Raw genomic sequence first — 21,225 nt, 5'->3', positions numbered from 1 at the left:
GTGGTTCCAACAGGAAATGAATGAGAAATGATTTAACCTGTTGATGATTTGTGAAACTGATAGCCCTATTAGTGTGTACATTTTCTTTTTAGTCCAACAGTAAGGCTCAGTATTTATCAGTAGGCTACTACTAAGAGCTATTGTTCTTACATTTGTATTGTGACATCTAGTGGTAATATATACACACTCCAGTGTGGACGTAATAATGCACATTCTGTATAATTCTCTTAAATTTGTATTGTGACATCTAGTGGCAATATATACACACTCCAGTGTGGACGTAATAATGCACATTCTGTATAATTCTCTTAAATTTGTATTGTGACATCTAGTGGCAATATATACACACTCCAGTGTGGACGTAATAATGCACATTCTGTATAATTCTCTTAAATTTGTATTGTGACATCTAGTGGCAATATATACACACTCCAGTGTGGACGTAATAATGCACATTCTGTATAATTCTCTTAAATTTGTATTGTGACATCTAGTGGCAATATATACACACTCCAGTGTGGACGTAATAATGCACATTCTGTATAATTCTCTTAAATTTGTATTGTGACATCTAGTGGCAATATATACACACTCCAGTGTGGACGTAATAATGCACATTCTGTATAATTCTCTTAAATTTGTATTGTGACATCTAGTGGCAATATATACACACTCCAGTGTGGACGTAATAATGCACATTCTGTATAATTCTCTTAAATTTGTATTGTGACATCTAGTGGCAATATATACACACTCCAGTGTGGACGTAATAATGCACATTCTGTATAATTCTCTTACATTTGTATTGTGACATCTAGTGGCAATATATACACACTCCAGTGTGGACGTAATAATGCACATTCTGTATAATTCTCTTACATTTGTATTGTGACATCTAGTGGCAATATATACACACTCCAGTGTGGACGTAATAATGCACATTCTGTATAATTCTCTTACATTTGTATTGTGACATCTAGTGGCAATATATACACACTCCAGTGTGGACGTAATAATGCACATTCTGTATAATTCTCTTACATTTGTATTGTGACATCTAGTGGCAATATATACACACTCCAGTGTGGACGTAATAATGCACATTCTGTATAATTCTCTTACATTTGTATTGTGACATCTAGTGGCAATATATACACACTCCAGTGTGGACGTAATAATGCACATTCTGTATAATTCTCTTACATTTGTATTGTGACATCTAGTGGCAATATATACACACTCCAGTGTGGACGTAATAATGCACATTCTGGTGTATACATCTAGTCAATATATTACGTAATAATGCACATTCTGTATAATTCTCTTAAATTTGTATTGTGACATCTAGTGGCAATATATACACACTCCAGTGTGGACGTAATAATGCACATTCTGTATAATTCTCTTAAATTTGTATTGTGACATCTAGTGGCAATATATACACACTCCAGTGTGGACGTAATAATGCACATTCTGTATAATTCTCTTAAATTTGTATTGTGACATCTAGTGGCAATATATACACACTCCAGTGTGGACGTAATAATGCACATTCTGTATAATTCTCTTACATTTGTATTGTGACATCTAGTGGCAATATATACACACTCCAGTGTGGACGTAATAATGCACATTCTGTATAATTCTCTTACATTTGTATTGTGACATCTAGTGGCAATATATACACACTCCAGTGTGGACGTAATAATGCACATTCTGTATAATTCTCTTACATTTGTATTGTGACATCTAGTGGCAATATATACACACTCCAGTGTGGACGTAATAATGCACATTCTGTATAATTCTCTTACATTTGTATTGTGACATCTAGTGGCAATATATACACACTCCAGTGTGGACGTAATAATGCACATTCTGTATAATTCTCTTACATTTGTATTGTGACATCTAGTGGCAATATATACACACTCCAGTGTGGACGTAATAATGCACATTCTGTATAATTCTCTTACATTTGTATTGTGACATCTAGTGGCAATATATACACACTCCAGTGTGGACGTAATAATGCACATTCTGTATAATTCTCTTACATTTGTATTGTGACATCTAGTGGCAATATATACACACTCCAGTGTGGACGTAATAATGCACATTCTGTATAATTCTCTTACATTTGTATTGTGACATCTAGTGGCAATATATACACACTCCAGTGTGGACGTAATAATGCACATTCTGTATAATTCTCTTACATTTGTATTGTGACATCTAGTGGCAATATATACACACTCCAGTGTGGACGTAATAATGCACATTCTGTATAATTCTCTTACATTTGTATTGTGACATCTAGTGGCAATATATACACACTCCAGTGTGGACGTAATAATGCACATTCTGTATAATTCTCTTACATTTGTATTGTGACATCTAGTGGCAATATATACACACTCCAGTGTGGACGTAATAATGCACATTCTGTATAATTCTCTTACATTTGTATTGTGACATCTAGTGGCAATATATACACACTCCAGTGTGGACGTAATAATGCACATTCTGTATAATTCTCTTACATTTGTATTGTGACATCTAGTGGCAATATATACACACTCCAGTGTGGACGTAATAATGCACATTCTGTATAATTCTCTTACATTTGTATTGTGACATCTAGTGGCAATATATACACACTCCAGTGTGGACGTAATAATGCACATTCTGTATAATTCTCTTACATTTGTATTGTGACATCTAGTGGCAATATATACACACTCCAGTGTGGACGTAATAATGCACATTCTGTATAATTCTCTTACATTTGTATTGTGACATCTAGTGGCAATATATACACACTCCAGTGTGGACGTAATAATGCACATTCTGTATAATTCTCTTACATTTGTATTGTGACATCTAGTGGCAATATATACACACTCCAGTGTGGACGTAATAATGCACATTCTGTATAATTCTCTTACATTTGTATTGTGACATCTAGTGGCAATATATACACACTCCAGTGTGGACGTAATAATGCACATTCTGTATAATTCTCTTACATTTGTATTGTGACATCTAGTGGCAATATATACACACTCCAGTGTGGACGTAATAATGCACATTCTGTATAATTCTCTTACATTTGTATTGTGACATCTAGTGGCAATATATACACACTCCAGTGTGGACGTAATAATGCACATTCTGTATAATTCTCTTACATTTGTATTGTGACATCTAGTGGCAATATATACACACTCCAGTGTGGACGTAATAATGCACATTCTGTATAATTCTCTTACATTTGTATTGTGACATCTAGTGGCAATATATACACACTCCAGTGTGGACGTAATAATGCACATTCTGTATAATTCTCTTACATTTGTATTGTGACATCTAGTGGCAATATATACACACTCCAGTGTGGACGTAATAATGCACATTCTGTATACATTTGTATTGTGACATCTAAATTTGTATATTCCAGTGTGGACAATAATGCACAATTCTGTATAATTCTCTTACATTTGTATTGTGACATCTAGTGGCAATATATACACACTCCAGTGTGGACGTAATAATGCACATTCTGTATAATTCTCTTACATTTGTATTGTGACATCTAGTGGCAATATATACACACTCCAGTGTGGACGTAATAATGCACATTCTGTATAATTCTCTTACATTTGTATTGTGACATCTAGTGGCAATATATACACACTCCAGTGTGGACGTAATAATGCACATTCTGTATAATTCTCTTACATTTGTATTGTGACATCTAGTGGCCAATATATACACACTCCAGTGTGGACGTAATAATGCACATTCTGTATAATTCTCTTACATTTGTATTGTGACATCTAGTGGCAATATATACACACTCCAGTGTGGACGTAATAATGCACATTCTGTATAATTCTCTTACATTTGTATTGTGACATCTAGTGGCAATATATACACACTCCAGTGTGGACGTAATAATGCACATTCTGTATAATTCTCTTACATTTGTATTGTGACATCTAGTGGCAATATATACACACTCCAGTGTGGACGTAATAATGCACATTCTGTATAATTCTCTTACATTTGTATTGTGACATCTAGTGGCAATATATACACACTCCAGTGTGGACGTAATAATGCACATTCTGTATAATTCTCTTACATTTGTATTGTGACATCTAGTGGCAATATATACACACTCCAGTGTGGACGTAATAATGCACATTCTGTATAATTCTCTTACATTTGTATTGTGACATCTAGTGGCAATATATACACACTCCAGTGTGGACGTAATAATGCACATTCTGTATAATTCTCTTACATTTGTATTGTGACATCTAGTGGCAATATATACACACTCCAGTGTGGACGTAATAATGCACATTCTGTATAATTCTCTTACATTTGTATTGTGACATCTAGTGGCAATATATACACACTCCAGTGTGGACGTAATAATGCACATTCTGTATAATTCTCTTACATTTGTATTGTGACATCTAGTGGCAATATATACACACTCCAGTGTGGACGTAATAATGCACATTCTGTATAATTCTCTTACATTTGTATTGTGACATCTAGTGGCAATATATACACACTCCAGTGTGGACGTAATAATGCACATTCTGTATAATTCTCTTACATTTGTATTGTGACATCTAGTGGCAATATATACACACTCCAGTGTGGACGTAATAATGCACATTCTGTATAATTCTCTTACATTTGTATTGTGACATCTAGTGGCAATATATACACACTCCAGTGTGGACGTAATAATGCACATTCTGTATAATTCTCTTACATTTGTATTGTGACATCTAGTGGCAATATATACACACTCCAGTGTGGACGTAATAATGCACATTCTGTATAATTCTCTTACATTTGTATTGTGACATCTAGTGGCAATATATACACACTCCAGTGTGGACGTAATAATGCACATTCTGTATAATTCTCTTACATTTGTATTGTGACATCTAGTGGCAATATATACACACTCCAGTGTGGACGTAATAATGCACATTCTGTATAATTCTCTTACATTTGTATTGTGACATCTAGTGGCAATATATACACACTCCAGTGTGGACGTAATAATGCACATTCTGTATAATTCTCTTACATTTGTATTGTGACATCTAGTGGCAATATATACACACTCCAGTGTGGACGTAATAATGCACATTCTGTATAATTCTCTTACATTTGTATTGTGACATCTAGTGGCAATATATACACACTCCAGTGTGGACGTAATAATGCACATTCTGTATAATTCTCTTACATTTGTATTGTGACATCTAGTGGCAATATATACACACTCCAGTGTGGACGTAATAATGCACATTCTGTATAATTCTCTTACATTTGTATTGTGACATCTAGTGGCAATATATACACACTCCAGTGTGGACGTAATAATGCACATTCTGTATAATTCTCTTACATTTGTATTGTGACATCTAGTGGCAATATATACACACTCCAGTGTGGACGTAATAATGCACATTCTGTATAATTCTCTTACATTTGTATTGTGACATCTAGTGGCAATATATACACACTCCAGTGTGGACGTAATAATGCACATTCTGTATAATTCTCTTACATTTGTATTGTGACATCTAGTGGCAATATATACACACTCCAGTGTGGACGTCACATGCACATGTATAATTTGTCTTACATTTGTATTGTGACATCTAGTGGCAATATATACACACTCCAGTGTGGACGTAATAATGCACATTCTGTATAATTCTCTTACATTTGTATTGTGACATCTATGGCAATATATACACACTCCAGTGTGGACGTAATAATGCACATTCTGTATAATTCTCTTACATTTGTATTGTGACATCTAGTGGCAATATATACACACTCCAGTGTGGACGTAATAATGCACATTCTGTATAATTCTCTTACATTTGTATTGTGACATCTAGTGGCAATATATACACACTCCAGTGTGGACGTAATAATGCACATTCTGTATAATTCTCTTACATTTGTATTGTGACATCTAGTGGCAATATATACACACTCCAGTGTGGACGTAATAATGCACATTCTGTATAATTCTCTTACATTTGTATTGTGACATCTAGTGGCAATATATACACACTCCAGTGTGGACGTAATAATGCACATTCTGTATAATTCTCTTAAATTTGTATTGTGACATCTAGTGGCAATATATACACACTCCAGTGTGGACGTAATAATGCACATTCTGTATAATTCTCTTACATTTGTATTGTGACATCTAGTGGCAATATATACACACTCCAGTGTGGACGTAATAATGCACATTCTGTATAATTCTCTTACATTTGTATTGTGACATCTAGTGGCAATATATACACACTCCAGTGTGGACGTAATAATGCACATTCTGTATAATTCTCTTACATTTGTATTGTGACATCTAGTGGCAATATATACACACTCCAGTGTGGACGTAATAATGCACATTCTGTATAATTCTCTTACATTTGTATTGTGACATCTAGTGGCAATATATACACACTCCAGTGTGGACGTAATAATGCACATTCTGTATAATTCTCTTACATTTGTATTGTGACATCTAGTGGCAATATATACACACTCCAGTGTGGACGTAATAATGCACATTCTGTATAATTCTCTTACATTTGTATTGTGACATCTAGTGGCAATATATACACACTCCAGTGTGGACGTAATAATGCACATTCTGTATAATTCTCTTAAATTTGTATTGTGACATCTAGTGGCAATATATACACACTCCAGTGTGGACGTAATAATGCACATTCTGTATAATTCTCTTACATTTGTATTGTGACATCTAGTGGCAATATATACACACTCCAGTGTGGACGTAATAATGCACATTCTGTATAATTCTCTTACATTTGTATTGTGACATCTAGTGGCAATATATACACACTCCAGTGTGGACGTAATAATGCACATTCTGTATAATTCTCTTACATTTGTATTGTGACATCTAGTGGCAATATATACACACTCCAGTGTGGACGTAATAATGCACATTCTGTATAATTCTCTTAAATTTGTAAATCATAATAGAATGGAAATGTTCCTTGACTCTGTAAAGGTTGATGAAAACTTTTACACTTGTGCCTGGTCTCAAGAGGAAGACACTGGGAGACCCCTGCTGGCTGTCGCAGGCTCCAGAGGTATCATCAGAATCTTGTACCCCGCCAATATGCAGTGTATCAGGCATTATATCGGTGAGTAGAGTTGTAAAGGTATACAGAGTTTCTAAACTTTCCATCAATGGCAAAAAAATAATTAATAAATATTGTTTGAAATTTAAAATCTGAGATAACGTTAGTAACTTAAGTTGCAAAGCTTGTTTAATTATTTGCATCAAACCCATACAAGTATCAAATGAAAAATAAATTATCACGTTAAATTTATTAAACTAACATGTATTTTGAAGGTCATGGACATGCAATAAATGAGCTGAAGTTCCATCCTCAGGACCCAAACTTGCTGTTGTCAGTGTCCAAGGATCACACCCTGCGGCTGTGGAATATCAAAACTGACGTGTGCATAGCGATATTTGGTGGAGTGGAGGGCCACAGGGACGAAGTGCTCAGTGCGGTACGATCCAAATCATTTATTCTTTCACTCATTTTAGTTGAATTTTTTAAGAAGTAATGGTTCTTCTGATGTTATTTTTGTACATTGTGAGAAACACTGCAGTATTTATTAAAAAGTAGAAGCCTGATTAGTACATTATTATTGTATTGTGTAGATTAGTAGAAGCTAGATTAGCCTTGAATGAAAATATAACAAAAATCATTAAAAGACTTGGATTTTAGAAAAGGTTTGTTTTTTGCTTAAAAACTAGATTTTTAATAAAAAAATTATTAAAAAAAACAAAAAAAAAATATGTCCACTGTTTACTATTATACACCTGCATGCCACTATTTGGTCACAATCTGTTTTTTTACCTGATTTTGGCTAATATGTACATTATTTTTACATGTGCAATCGTAACTTTACAAAAACCGACTTTAATCTGATATTACTATAAACGCATATTTCTATTGAACACCAAAATTCAATTTTTTCATCACATAGTGCTTTTTGTATATTACATAAGTGGGAATATATAAAAAAAGGATAATAATTATGTTTATAACAGAATGTACTTCTTTTTACAGGCTTTCAAATGATCAGTAGGATGTGTTTGTCCTCGTTTTTTTTTCTACATTTCCAAAGATGCCAATACTGAACCACTGTCTTAAATCTGCCAAGTTGAAACTTTTGTTTCAAAATGTAAATGGGATGTTGTGGCATGTTTACAGACTACATATTTTTGTTAGACATGTTTCCACAAACCTTTTTTCTTTTTGTTTATAAGCCTTTGAAAAAGATTATTAATTATTGAAAACCCAACTCTCCATGTACTACATTACTATTGAGGTTATGCACATCTTATTCCTAAAATTTTATGTAAATGGTAATGTTTTTATCTATATATATTTTTTTCCTACCTGCTGAACTTTTTGTAAAAATTGTTTTTTACTAGTTGATGATACTTCATTATTTGTATTAAAAACATCAATACACAAAAGTTATATTTCGGGCTGAGTAAATGTTTAGTCTGATAATCCCTGCCTCATGGTAATAGTTAAACCTGTCAAACAAATTATTAGTTTAAGTTTGATTTATTTCACATTTATGGGGCTTATATACCATTTACAATTTGTATAATACAACAATAAAATATCAAGACAGGCTTAAACCAGAAATTAAGGCATTAGCAGTTCAAGATGGCATAGACATTAGACAACAAACTAAGTTGCTAAAACTAATTAGTTAACCCAGATGAAGTATAAGAAAAAACAAGCAAGAACAATAACGAGAGAATAAATAAGTACTGAAAACAAAGATACATTCTACAAGCTTCTGCCGGCTATGATAGAACCTAAGCCTATGCAAAACACTTAAGAAACAAATACGAATTTAGAAAAAAACCCAAGAAAAATATAGATAACTCAAAAATACAAACACTTCAAGCAAATAGTAGAAACTGTTACTGTATAAGGATGCTGGAGTCTTGGCTCCATACTTAAGAATTTAAATATCTCAATTGTTTTGAAGAAGTCTTGGCATGTTTGATTTCACTCATCCTTATTCTTTGTTCTGTACCAAAAACATTAAATTGGTGTTAAATGTGTATATATAATATATATATATATATATATATATATATATATATATATATATATATAATACATATATGCTATAAATTACCTGATAAATCCAATGGGGTTAGTTGATACATGTGTACCAATAAACATTGCTGGAAAAGTGAACTCATAATAGTGGGATATAACTATTTTATAAGTACATGCAAGTGTGGCCAAACACTTCACAGATGGAACTTTACTGTTTTAACTTAAGAAGAGACCAATGTTATCATTTCACCAGCCAGCATAGATTGTGCTTCCCTTTTAATTCAGGTCGGGATTATGTTTAATTTGTGTTCTCCCGCAATAATACTACTACAATGGGGAAACAGAATTTAATATCCAGTGCCGTTCTGAATGCTGTCTATTGGAAATTATTTGTTATGTAGTACAAAGTTAGCACAGAATAAATGTTGGTCACATAAGACGTCATGGTGCTCTATGTAATATGGTGGCATCTTATCCAATGTTGCCAGATTTGTGGAAAAATAATTCTACAATTAAAGACACAAAGATTATTAGCTGTAAAAGAGGGCTGACCTGTATTTAATTCTTAACAAGTGACATTTGTTATTATTTTTTTCTCATAACAGTCAAATTGTTATGGCGAATGTTAAAATAAAATTATTTGACTTCACAGGCTTGTGAACAGAAAAACTAATGTACTTGATGTACAAATTCAATTTACTATAATGTTCCTCCAATCAACTTTTTAATTACTGCACATGTTTTAGGACTTTGACTTGCTTGGAAAGCGGATAATGTCTTGTGGGATGGACCATTCTCTGAAACTGTGGAAGTTGGACAAAGATCACATCCAGGATGCAATTCGTGCATCTTATGATTTTAATGCGAGCCGAAGTGCAAGACCCTTTGACACTTTAAAAGAGCATTTTCCTGATTTTTCTACAAGAGACATACACAGAAATTATGTAGACTGCGTGCGGTGGTATGGTGATTTTGTGCTCTCCAAGGTAGGCTTGCTAGTCCTAGTTATTGGACATTAGTGGTGACTGTTTGTAGACAAATTGCAACTACTTCCCTTTCATTTTTTTTTTATCATTCAAGCTATTGCCAAATGTAATAATTATATAAAATGTATTGTTTTACTCAGCAAGTACTGTAGAACAATGTTAAAATTTTAAAGAATTTAATGAAATTATATTATACAAATTGAACAACATATGCTATAGTACAAAACAAAATTACCAATTCTAAGCTAAAGGATATTTTTTTCACGTTTGTTTAGTACTCCAAATGCAGAACTCCCAAAAATGCAAAACATACTATTTTAAAGTCAATGTTTTAGTCTTAGCATTTACGCAGTCACATACTACATAATTTTATGTTTATTGTGTTGTGTTGTTATTCTCTACTAAAATGTACTACAACAGCTCGTTTACAAATCAACAACAGATGACTTGCATTGTTTGTTTATTTTCGTCTTTCAAGCCGCCCACTCAGGCTGTCATGGATAAACAACAATTACTTTGTGATATTTTTATGATTTTCTAAGTGCTACATAATTCAGATTGGCTTTGAATTTGACAAATTATTTATAGATGACTAACTATAAATCTATTTCTGTATGTTCATTCAGGAATTTTGAAATTATATTTGAAAAGAACAACAACAACAAAAATCAAACTATTTTATATCTGTTATTATGAGAGTTTTCTGTTGTAGTCATGTGAAAACTGTATAGTCTGCTGGAAGCCGGGGCGTTTGGAAGATGAAGAGCTTCGTAGTAATGATTCAAACATTTCCATCATTCATCGATTTGAATACAAAGAATGTGAAATTTGGTTTGTCCGATTTGCGATGGATTTCTGGCAAAAAGTGAGTGGAAATTTTATTTCTTACAATATTAGAATGGTATAATTAGTCTTCTAACACAAAAATTGTAACGGTTGTCTAACAGGATATTTTGAGTTAGGTACACTTGCTACGAGAATTTTGCATGTACGCACAGATGAAATGCAGGGTTTGGTATAAATTTTAGTTGTGTTCACTTTGGTGTTTAATTAAGTGTAGCAATCTATATTTGTGCAGTAATGCTTTTTTATTTTTATCTATATTTTAGTTCACAATTCAAGTTATATAAATGTTGTTACTATGACAATTTTTAATTGTAAGGGTCAAGTTTAAAAGAAAAAGGGTATTTCTATTAATTTGAATTTTTTTTTAATCATCTCAAATACGTTCTACCATACTATGCATAGAAGAGTAAATATTGTATTTAAAAAAATGACTAGAATTGTTACTATAAGAATTGCTTATTGAACAGTACATAAAATTAAAAATGAACAAAAAGAGAATTTACTCTCTTAGACCTATTTACAAAATATACACATCACCCAACAGATATGCTTAGGCTGAGGTATTCTCTTTGTAGTTATTTACGAGTAGGATGGAGTCTAGGTTTGCGTGGGCATAGGCTTTGCCTAACTCTAACTGGTGCTGAAGTTTGTTCAGTCTTGTCATTTAAATCACGATCACTTGCTACACTTTTGTCCTCAGAAATAGCAAAATCAGAGTCAATATCATCATAACTATCAACAGTGCATTCTCATGTCTGCAAAACAATAATTGCATCACCGCCCACACAGCCTCCCTCATTGATGCCATTTCAATTGAAAATGAAAACTCACTTTACATGTTTTTTGTTGACAACTAAATAATCATAATATGTCTATTCCTAAACAAACAAATTCAAAACAAATGTTTAACCAAACAACAGCAGACGCTACAAGTAGTTGGTCAGCTGAAAGTAAACACTACACATTGTACTAATGCCGAAAGTGAAACCATAGAGGAAGATGTTCACGTTACAACAAATGTCGGACTGAGTCCTGCCTTGGACCGGAACAGCCGAGAAAGTGTTATTTACTTTTATTATAAAAATTAGCTTTGAACTTAAAGAAAAATATGTTTTATATATATCTTGGAGCTAAAGAAAAATTATAGAAGTAGTGTACAAAGAGTGAATATTATTCTGAAGTAAAGTTAAAAGTTGTAACTTGGTCGTATTTTACCAATTGTTTTTATTATCTTGTACATACACTGCAATAAAGCTTTTCAATGCTATTCCATTTTGATTATTTAGGCACTTGTAAAACATTTCCTGAGTCAAGACAGAAGTTTGAGGTCCTGTGTTGTCATGGAAGAGTAAGATTACTTTTGTCAACTGCTGCTTCTTTTGTTCTGAACTGCCTGGCAGAGTTTTGCCAATGTTGGGCAGTAGATTTTTGCGTTGATGGTCATTCCACCAGCTAGAACACAGTTGTCATGATATTGCACTGTAAAAAGAATTTGGGTATAACCATATTTCATCTCCTGTGACAATCTCTTTGTAGTAACAAGTCAAAAAGGTCAATGAACTGTCTAATCTCTTTTGTGTCAAAGTCAAATACTTTATTGCCATTGTATCATTACAATGAAATAGGCACAGTCACATTGTATACATTAAAAACAGGCTATTAAATAAGATACATAAATAAGACATTTCATGAATGAACAATTAGACAGATAAATAGGCTACTTATGCTTAAAAGATTAAGGCAAACATCAGTTTGTAAAAACTCCTCTACAGAATAAAATGGATTATTCTGTAACCAGGTGGTCAATTTGTGCTTAAAATTAAATAATGGGAGTGTCATGAGCCGAAACGTGTAATTTGTTAAAAAATTTGACACAATTTACCTGATGTGAGGAGCCTGTTTTTGATAGGCGATGCTGCGGCCCCCCCCCCCCCAAAAGTTCAAGCTTATGGCTGAATCTAGTCAAAATGGCAATGAAAATGCTGCCTAGTGAAAAATAAATGTAAGTTAGTTTTAGTGTAGATAAGGATATGGTAGATGTACAAATTGATCACTGTAAGAATTTTAGCTTGGATGAACAAAGGTCGGCAGTGTTCAAGATACCTGGCTCCACACAGTGTTCTGACGACTTTCTTTTTGTATGATGAGATTATCCGATACACCAGAAGAATGACCCAAAGAATTAGACCATAAGATAAGTGTGATTGAAACAGTGCAAAATAGGAAGACCTCAGATGTTCTATTGATATTAAAGCTCTTAATTTCCATAGTAAATAGCTGACTCTCGAGATTTTTATACACACATTATTTACATGCTGAGCCCAGGTCAATTTCGAATCAATAACAAAGCCTAACAACTTTACAGGATGAGGCTTTTCTTTAGATGTTAAACTCAGCAACAGATTTTGAGTTTTTTCTGGATTGCAATGTAATTTGTTGGAGGTGAACCAATTTAATGCTCCGGTTTGAGCATTTTTCAATCTCTGTTTGAAGAACATCCAGATATCGGTTACTCGAGAAAAAGAGACGTGTCATCCGCATAGATAACTGAGTTTACATTTAAGTTCACTGACAGGTCATTAATTATTACAGTAAAAAAGAAAGGTCCAATACAGACCCCTGTGGGGACTCCAATCGTTACCTCTTTCATTGAAGAATTACACCCTTAATAGATACAAACTGCTTTCTATCCGATAGATAAGAGGTAATAATCTGACAAGCACTCTCAGAAATACCATAATATTTGAGTTTTTGAATGATTGAATCAAAGGGGACACAATCAAAAGCTTTGCTTAAATCTAAGAGAGATAGAGCCGTTGATTCCCTCCTCTCGAAGGCCACAAGAGTATGACTAACAACCTCCAACACCGCTGAAGTTGTGGACCTGCCTGGCCGAAAACCAAATTGTGATTCAGACAGGAGATTGAAATATTCAAAATACAAAAAAAGCTGTTGGTGCATGATGGTTTCCAAATTTTTAGAGAAAATGGGGACAATAGAAACTGGACGATAACTTTGCGGCGCTTGTCCTTGTCACCTTTTTTGTAAATCGGAATTAACTTTTGACACTTTTTAAAGAGTCAGGGAAAAAACCCGCCTCCAGACATTTATTGAAGACAATAGCCAATGGCCTTTTGATTTCATGGATGGTTTTCTTGACTATATTGTTAGATAACCAGTAATAGTCCATACTTTTGGAATTTGAGAGTTTAGAAAACCATTTTAACTAAATCATCTGGTTTAATTTCTTTCCACTGAAATGAGTTAGGAGGAACAGGAATATTACCCAATAAATCCATGAAAGGAGAATTATTGTGTGGCAGATTGTTTGAGAGCTCAGTGACTGAATCAAGGAAAAACTGGTTAGTAAGTTCAGGATCTAAGTAAATATCTTTGGAAGAAGCAGGAGATTTTTCCAAATTGATTATTTCCCAAGCAGCCTTACAACTGTTAGCTGATGTCTCTATATACTGCTCATAAGTTTGCCTTTTTGCGGTGGTCAGATTTGACCTGTAAGTCCTTTTAGAAGCTAAATACACGTTGTAGGCTACAGGTGTCTGCTCTGACCCCCTTATCTCTAAGGCATTTATAAACATTAAAAAAATTTAACATAACATTTCTATCTTCTGCCAATTTATCATTATACCAGTTGATTTTCCTATTACTATTAATATTCTTCTTTTACTTTTTACTGATTAGTGGAGAGCTAAAGTGCCACAAGTCTACATATTTCTTAAAAAAAATTATTAAAAAGTTGTTCTACCCCTAAGTTCAATAACATATTTTTCATCCAATTCATTCCATTTTTCCTCCTTCAAAAACATAATAAATTTATTTATTTGTGCCGCATTTTGTTTTCTAAACTCAAATTTAATACTACCCATATTCTCTTTTGAATTCTTATTCTCCAATTGTCTTACCATAAATATTAATCATGCTAGATTTTATGATCGGCAAATTGATACTCCATATTGCAATTTTTATACAAGTCCTCTGAGAAATTGACTAGAATATTATCTATACATGCCTTTGCATGGGTTGGAGACTTTGACAGTACAGTTTAAATTTAGAGATCTGAGTAAATTAGAGAAACTGATAGAAATATTTTGGTCAATCAACGCCATTTCGATGTTTGAAGTCACCACAGACTGTCACCAGGCTGTTTTTTTTTTTAAAGATTGATTTCATTGCCAATTCAAAATTGTAAAAAAAAAAACTTTGAGATTGCCCTGAGGAGACCTATAAAGGACTTACAAGGATGATATTCTGTTCAATCAGCCTGACACCACACAATCAATATCTAACTCCGCATTATACTGACTAAAAATCTAAAACTTCAAACTTTATTACTACTTTTTAAGAAAATCCCCGACCCCCCATTCTTTTTTTTCTCTTCTACAATAGAAGCTTGCAGGCAAATATCACTGGGCACAAACAAGTCAATTTCATTTTCTGTCATCCAGTGCTCCGAAACACAAATTGCATCTATCTTATGACTTTCGCCCACATGTTCAAGCTCAAGTAGCTTGTTACGTATGCATTGTTACATTTAGCCTGCAATATTCTTATAAATTTCCTACAGTTAGCTTTACTTTTGAAAGGAATGTCATTATTGTTATCCGACACCCTCATATCTTTACCAGACTTCTGATAACCAAGGCCTTGGTTACCTCTACAACAGTTCACACTTTGTGAATAAAGGCTTGTCTCTATGGTGTGCAGTCCTCTGTGATAAGCTTAGATCTCATTGAGAGAATAATTCTCTGGATTTAAGGTTTCCTCGCACAATTTTATATAGGACAGATCTAGACAATTAAAGAGAATATCGTCACAAATTTTCATTTCACTCACTAATTCTTTAATGACCATAGATGGCAGATCTGGATGTTTTTTGTCACAAATATTTTCACAGCCACCTTTGAACTATTACATTTTGTTCTATTTACCTGGTAATTGCATCATCAGTATACACTTCATTAAAGTTGATGAAGAATGTCTGTAGCTGACGTGTTTTTGCTGTCTAAAAATATAGCGATAATCTTATCTTGCACGCAATAGATGATTCTTGGACATTTTACAGACGCACAGTGAAGCAGCTATAGAGCATGCTAAGAGGCGTTATGAACGCTCATTAAGGCGCTTGCATGAATTTAACAATTATAGAAGACAATGGCCCTTACTTAACATGTATTAGAAATAATTGAGGACTAATTTGGTGATTCCAAAGTAACTTTTAAATTTTTGTTATCCCAGAAAAAGACCCATGATGGAGTGTTAATTAAGAGCAACCGATGATTTTACACAAACTAATGATTGTTTAAATTACGACACAAGCAAGACAATGAAAAGACATGATCAGCAAAAATCATAAACATATTTGTTCTAGGGAAGCCAATGTAAAAGAAATGTTTTGTAACGTAATCTAAACTCGACTCTTGTGTTTATCAGTTGGTAGCCCTGGGAAACCAGGTGGGACGCACATTCGTGTGGGAGCTGAAGGTATCGGACCCTGCACAAGCCCGGTTCACCACACTGTCACACCCACGCTGCCTCTCTGCTGTTAGGCAGACCAGCTTGAGTCGAGACGGCTCCGTCCTGCTCTGTGTGTGCGATGACGGCACCATCTGGCGCTGGGATAAACTCACTAGCTGAGCAGTGAGCTGTAGTTATTGCTTTATTTCATAGACTGCAAGTTTTTATTCTTTTGTTTTATAGATTGTAAGTTTTTAATAAATTTTTTACAAATTGTACTTATTGTTTCTTTGTCCTGTTACGTAAATTTCCTAAGTTCAAAATATGAGGTGATTAAGTCTTCTAGATCTTGGTGGTAGGTATTAAACAGCAGATTGTTATTAGTAGAAGTAAGTATCATGTCTGTACATTATAACATTACACTATCTAGTGGTGAATGACCTCTGAAATAATAATGTTTAGTTAAAACAAAACTAAAATAAACCACTATACATCTGCATAAAAAACCTTAGTAAACAATTGGTTTATAAATTGTTTAATGTTATTTGGTAACAAATTTGGATTGAGTATTTTAATTATTTGATCACCAAATCTTTAACTAAGTTATTATAATTCTTACGAATTGTTAAAAGGTTTTCACACAATTCTATTAGCACTACTAATAATATGTAATCATAAACAATAATTCAAAATGAAGACTTTAGGTAGTTATAAATAATTTAAATTATGTAATCCAATTTAAATAAATGTTTTCCCAATTGAAACAATTTTATTTCTAATATAATAGATGTTTTAAAGGACAACTCTATGCAATTATATATTTTTAACCTGAGATCTGCAGTAGAAAAACCTACTAACAAACAATCCTTTGCTATTTATGCACATAGTAATTTAAACATCTGTAGCCTATATTGTCAATTATTTAGGTTATGCGTACACTAATGGGCAAAAATCGATTCCCGATTTTTAAATTTAGAATCATAAATATGTTGTTATAGCCTAGGTTTGATTTAGGCAAAATTATCACCAATTCAAATGTCTGCTATTCTTAAACCTTTTGAGAATATCCAATAATATAAAAAGTATTAGAATAATTGTTTATTGTCATTACACACATATACGTGTAATAGACATAGTCATGTTAATGTACATATATACAGTGTATATTTATAACTTAGAAATAGATCTATTCTAAAACAATTATGCCCTTCTGTGATAAAGAACCTTTAAATATAGAATTAAAATCAGCATCAAAGCACAGAATAAAAAGGTGTTAACAAAGCTACACATCAAAACGTCTTTATACTTTGACGTTGGTTCAACTTTTCTTAACTCCAGGGGAAGCTTGTTAAATAGCTCGATGCCCTGAATTTTATAGTTACTGGCAACCTTACTTAGCCTACAATAAGGTACATCAAGATTGTTACGATTTCTTGTATTATACATATGTACATCTGATCTCAAAGTTAAAGAATTAGCTTCTTTCTTAATGTCCAATAATAAGATCTTTATTGCCATTGATCATATATTCAATGAAATGCATTGTCAATACACTTTTTAGTATAAAACATACACTAATATAGAAACAAACTATCATAGAAAACCACAAAACTGGATTTAATAGACTCAAAAACATTTCTCTTATAGTTGTAAAAATAAAGATATATTTTAAAATTAAAACCCGATGATTTAAAACTGAATATTGAATCCATAGTTAAAAATCTGTCAATTGAATAAAATGGATTATTTAAAAGCCACAAATAAATTTGTCTTTTTAAATTAGTTATGGGAGTAACATGAGGAACATGTAGTATTTAATGACACTGTTTATAATCTCAAAGATTGTAAATAAAGATATTCTCATTCTCATTTTCAACTTCTGGAAGCTTGTTAAAAAATCTTACACAATTTACCATATGGGATGTTCCAAATTTGGTCAATCAACGTTGAGTAATGTCAAGCTTATTTTTATTTCTGGTGTTGTGTGCATGAAATTGATTTCGAATGAAAAAGTTTGAGGTTTGTTTTAGTGTATAATGCGATATGGTTAATGTAGAGATTAATTATGGTAAGTATTTGTACCTGTATAAATAGATATTTTGAAAATGATCTAATGGTGCAGCATGACAAATAGTTCTAATAACATTAGGATTTTTGTATTTAAAGCCTCCAGTATACATTTAAAATATACAAACTATATACAGTTAAAATATTTTCCTTTACAAAGGTCTACAATGGTCTCTAAACCCTGCTCCAGCCAATATTCTGACAACTTTCATCTGAATCACTAATATGTTATTTATTCCACTGAACTAACCCCCAGAGTAATGCCATACAACAGTATGATCTGAAAGAAGCTGAAATGGGCTACTTTTAAGATACAATTTGGTACATTTGTAAGTAAGTCTTTCATCAGGTAAACTACCCTCGACAAGTTATTAAAAATATAGTTTGTATGGCCATGTAAGTTTCTTATCTAATATAATGCTAAGCAGTTTGGCTTTTTCTAAGGCCTTAGTTTGTACATATATCAATTGAACAGACTTTTTTTTCTCTCTGAATACAATAAACTGAGTCTTATCCCTCTTTACCTCTTTAATAAAAATCCGTTGGCTCTAAACCAACCAGTAGCTTCTTACAGTGAATATTTACAGTCGTTCTATAAATTATTTACATCTACACCAGAGTTAACCAAGGTTGTGTCACCAGCAAAACAAATCACATTACAAGGAACATTATAATTTGTCATTGATCATTATCAGGAACAGCAAAGGACCAATCACAGATCCCTGTGGTACACCCAAATATACGTTAATACATTCTGAAAATTTACCATTTATGAAAACAATCTGCTGCCTCCCCTCAAGATAGGATTTCATTAAGGATAAGGAGGTACCACAGATACTATAGTAATTTAATTTGACAGCAAAGTTATGTGGTCAACACAATCAAAAACATTACTGAGTGACCCTAGTATCAACCCTATCGTCAAAATTTACAAGTGTGTTATTTAATAAATAATGAACTGCTTGAATTGTAGATCTCCTTGCCCTAAAGCCAAATTGACATGCTGAGAAAAGAGTGTTTATCTTCAAGTGCTGGTGAAGTTGCATGTACATAATTTTTTTCTAGAACATTGCCAAACACAGGTACTAATGATATAGGCCTGTAACTATATGGAAGCCTATTACCTTTCTTAAATATAAGAATTACTTTAAATAACTTCAGTTTGCTAGGAAAGATACCTTCCGTTAGACACTTATTATAACAAAAGGTTAGTGGTTGTAATACTACATTCACAATAGCTTTAAGTAAGACATTGGATCGGCCATAGATATCTTGACTGTTCAAGCTTTTTAGACAATTTATATGAGACATTACCTCTTAACAATGCACAGTTCTCCATTGGAAATTTGGGGCTGTGATGATTCTTGAGAGATCTCTTGATGAATTGAGAAGATCCAGGGTAGCAGCTGTCTCACCTCCACATTACTCGACTGCCTCTCTCACAGAAGAAGTGAAGAACCCATTGAATTGATTATAATTTATGGAGACTTGAGGTTGAGAACTGGCACATGTCACTTTGCACATGGCTTCTCATGCTGCTTTACATTATTTCAAGCATACCACTCTATTTTAAAAGGATCCACAGAGATTTATACAAATAACTATATTTTAAGAATTAAGACACATCTCTTACCTTCTATTTTAATTTGACAGGTTATAATATAGGCTTCCAGAATATATCTTTAATCTGCAAAAGATATGGGCATATATGCATATATTTGTATCACTTAAATAAAAAGTAATTTAATTTAAACTTATTGTGTTTAAACATTTAAAAACCACCACTAGCCATGATAAAAAATACTAAGATAAAAACATAATATATGTTATAGAGGAATAATAAATATATATACATACATACATACACAAAACAAAAAAAAGAGAGTGATCATCAGTTTCTTTTCCCCACTGAAGAGCTGACATCCGTGCATAGATGTGCATTATTGCACAAACAAACATAGAAGATACTAACTGAAAGCAAAATATTATTGAAAAAAAAAACAAATAATTTATGTATCTATGCTTTTTCATACACAAAGCGCAACTAAAACTTGTTTCATTGATCTGTACTTTGTGTACTGGCATCTGCAAAATACTCAGCAGACAGTCTTGATGCATGTAATAAATAAATATAGAATTGCAAACAAAATATTAATTACAAAACTGAGATAATTTGTTAGTAAGATTGTCTATTAATGATTTTAAAACACAAATTATAAAAAAACCAATTGGTAATTAATTCAGGTAAGTTATTTGGGTGTACTAATAAGTGTACTACCGATCAGACAAATAATGCGGCAAGTTTCTGTAGATTTGATTGACATCCTGTCGATTTATTCTCGAATCCGACTCTTTGTTGAAGATTTTGTTGTTTAGGAATCATTAATATATAACAGAACAAACAGTTTTAGTTTCATGATTAGCATGTCTTTTAATAAAGAATTTAAAAACATTGAATTTAAAAGAGTTTAAGATAATGTTCTGAAACATCCCAATACACTTAGTGTACACAAAAAGGTTCTTTGTCCAAAGAGATAGAAAATGATATTAAAATATGTTTTATTTTACAAGTAAATACAGTAGTAGGTTTCTTCATTTCGTTAGTTTTTCTATTGGCTAACAATTATTGTTGATAACATCTTGTGTTTGTA

The 21,225-nt window shown here is 32.7% G+C and overlaps 1 protein-coding gene across 1 annotated transcript in view; it reads left to right on the top strand.

The window, feature by feature from the left end:
• LOC124371876 (polycomb protein eed-B-like) overlaps positions 1-16,785 on the top strand; it is a 31,782-nt gene extending 14,997 nt beyond the window's left edge. The window contains exons 4-8 of the mRNA XM_046830241.1: positions 7,106-7,241; positions 7,454-7,617; positions 9,950-10,189; positions 10,902-11,054; positions 16,484-16,785. Coding sequence (XP_046686197.1) covers positions 7,106-7,241; positions 7,454-7,617; positions 9,950-10,189; positions 10,902-11,054; positions 16,484-16,687 — 897 coding nt within the window. The 3' untranslated portion in view covers positions 16,688-16,785. The remainder of the gene's footprint in view (positions 1-7,105; positions 7,242-7,453; positions 7,618-9,949; positions 10,190-10,901; positions 11,055-16,483) is intronic.
• Positions 16,786-21,225: the final 4,440 nt, after the last annotated feature.

Source organism: Homalodisca vitripennis, unplaced genomic scaffold (genome assembly GCF_021130785.1).
Source record: "Homalodisca vitripennis isolate AUS2020 unplaced genomic scaffold, UT_GWSS_2.1 ScUCBcl_2169;HRSCAF=6654, whole genome shotgun sequence".
Lineage (NCBI taxonomy): Eukaryota > Metazoa > Arthropoda > Insecta > Hemiptera > Cicadellidae > Homalodisca > Homalodisca vitripennis.
Note: the sequence above shows the minus strand (reverse complement) of the source record. Positions and strands in the feature narration are given on the sequence as shown.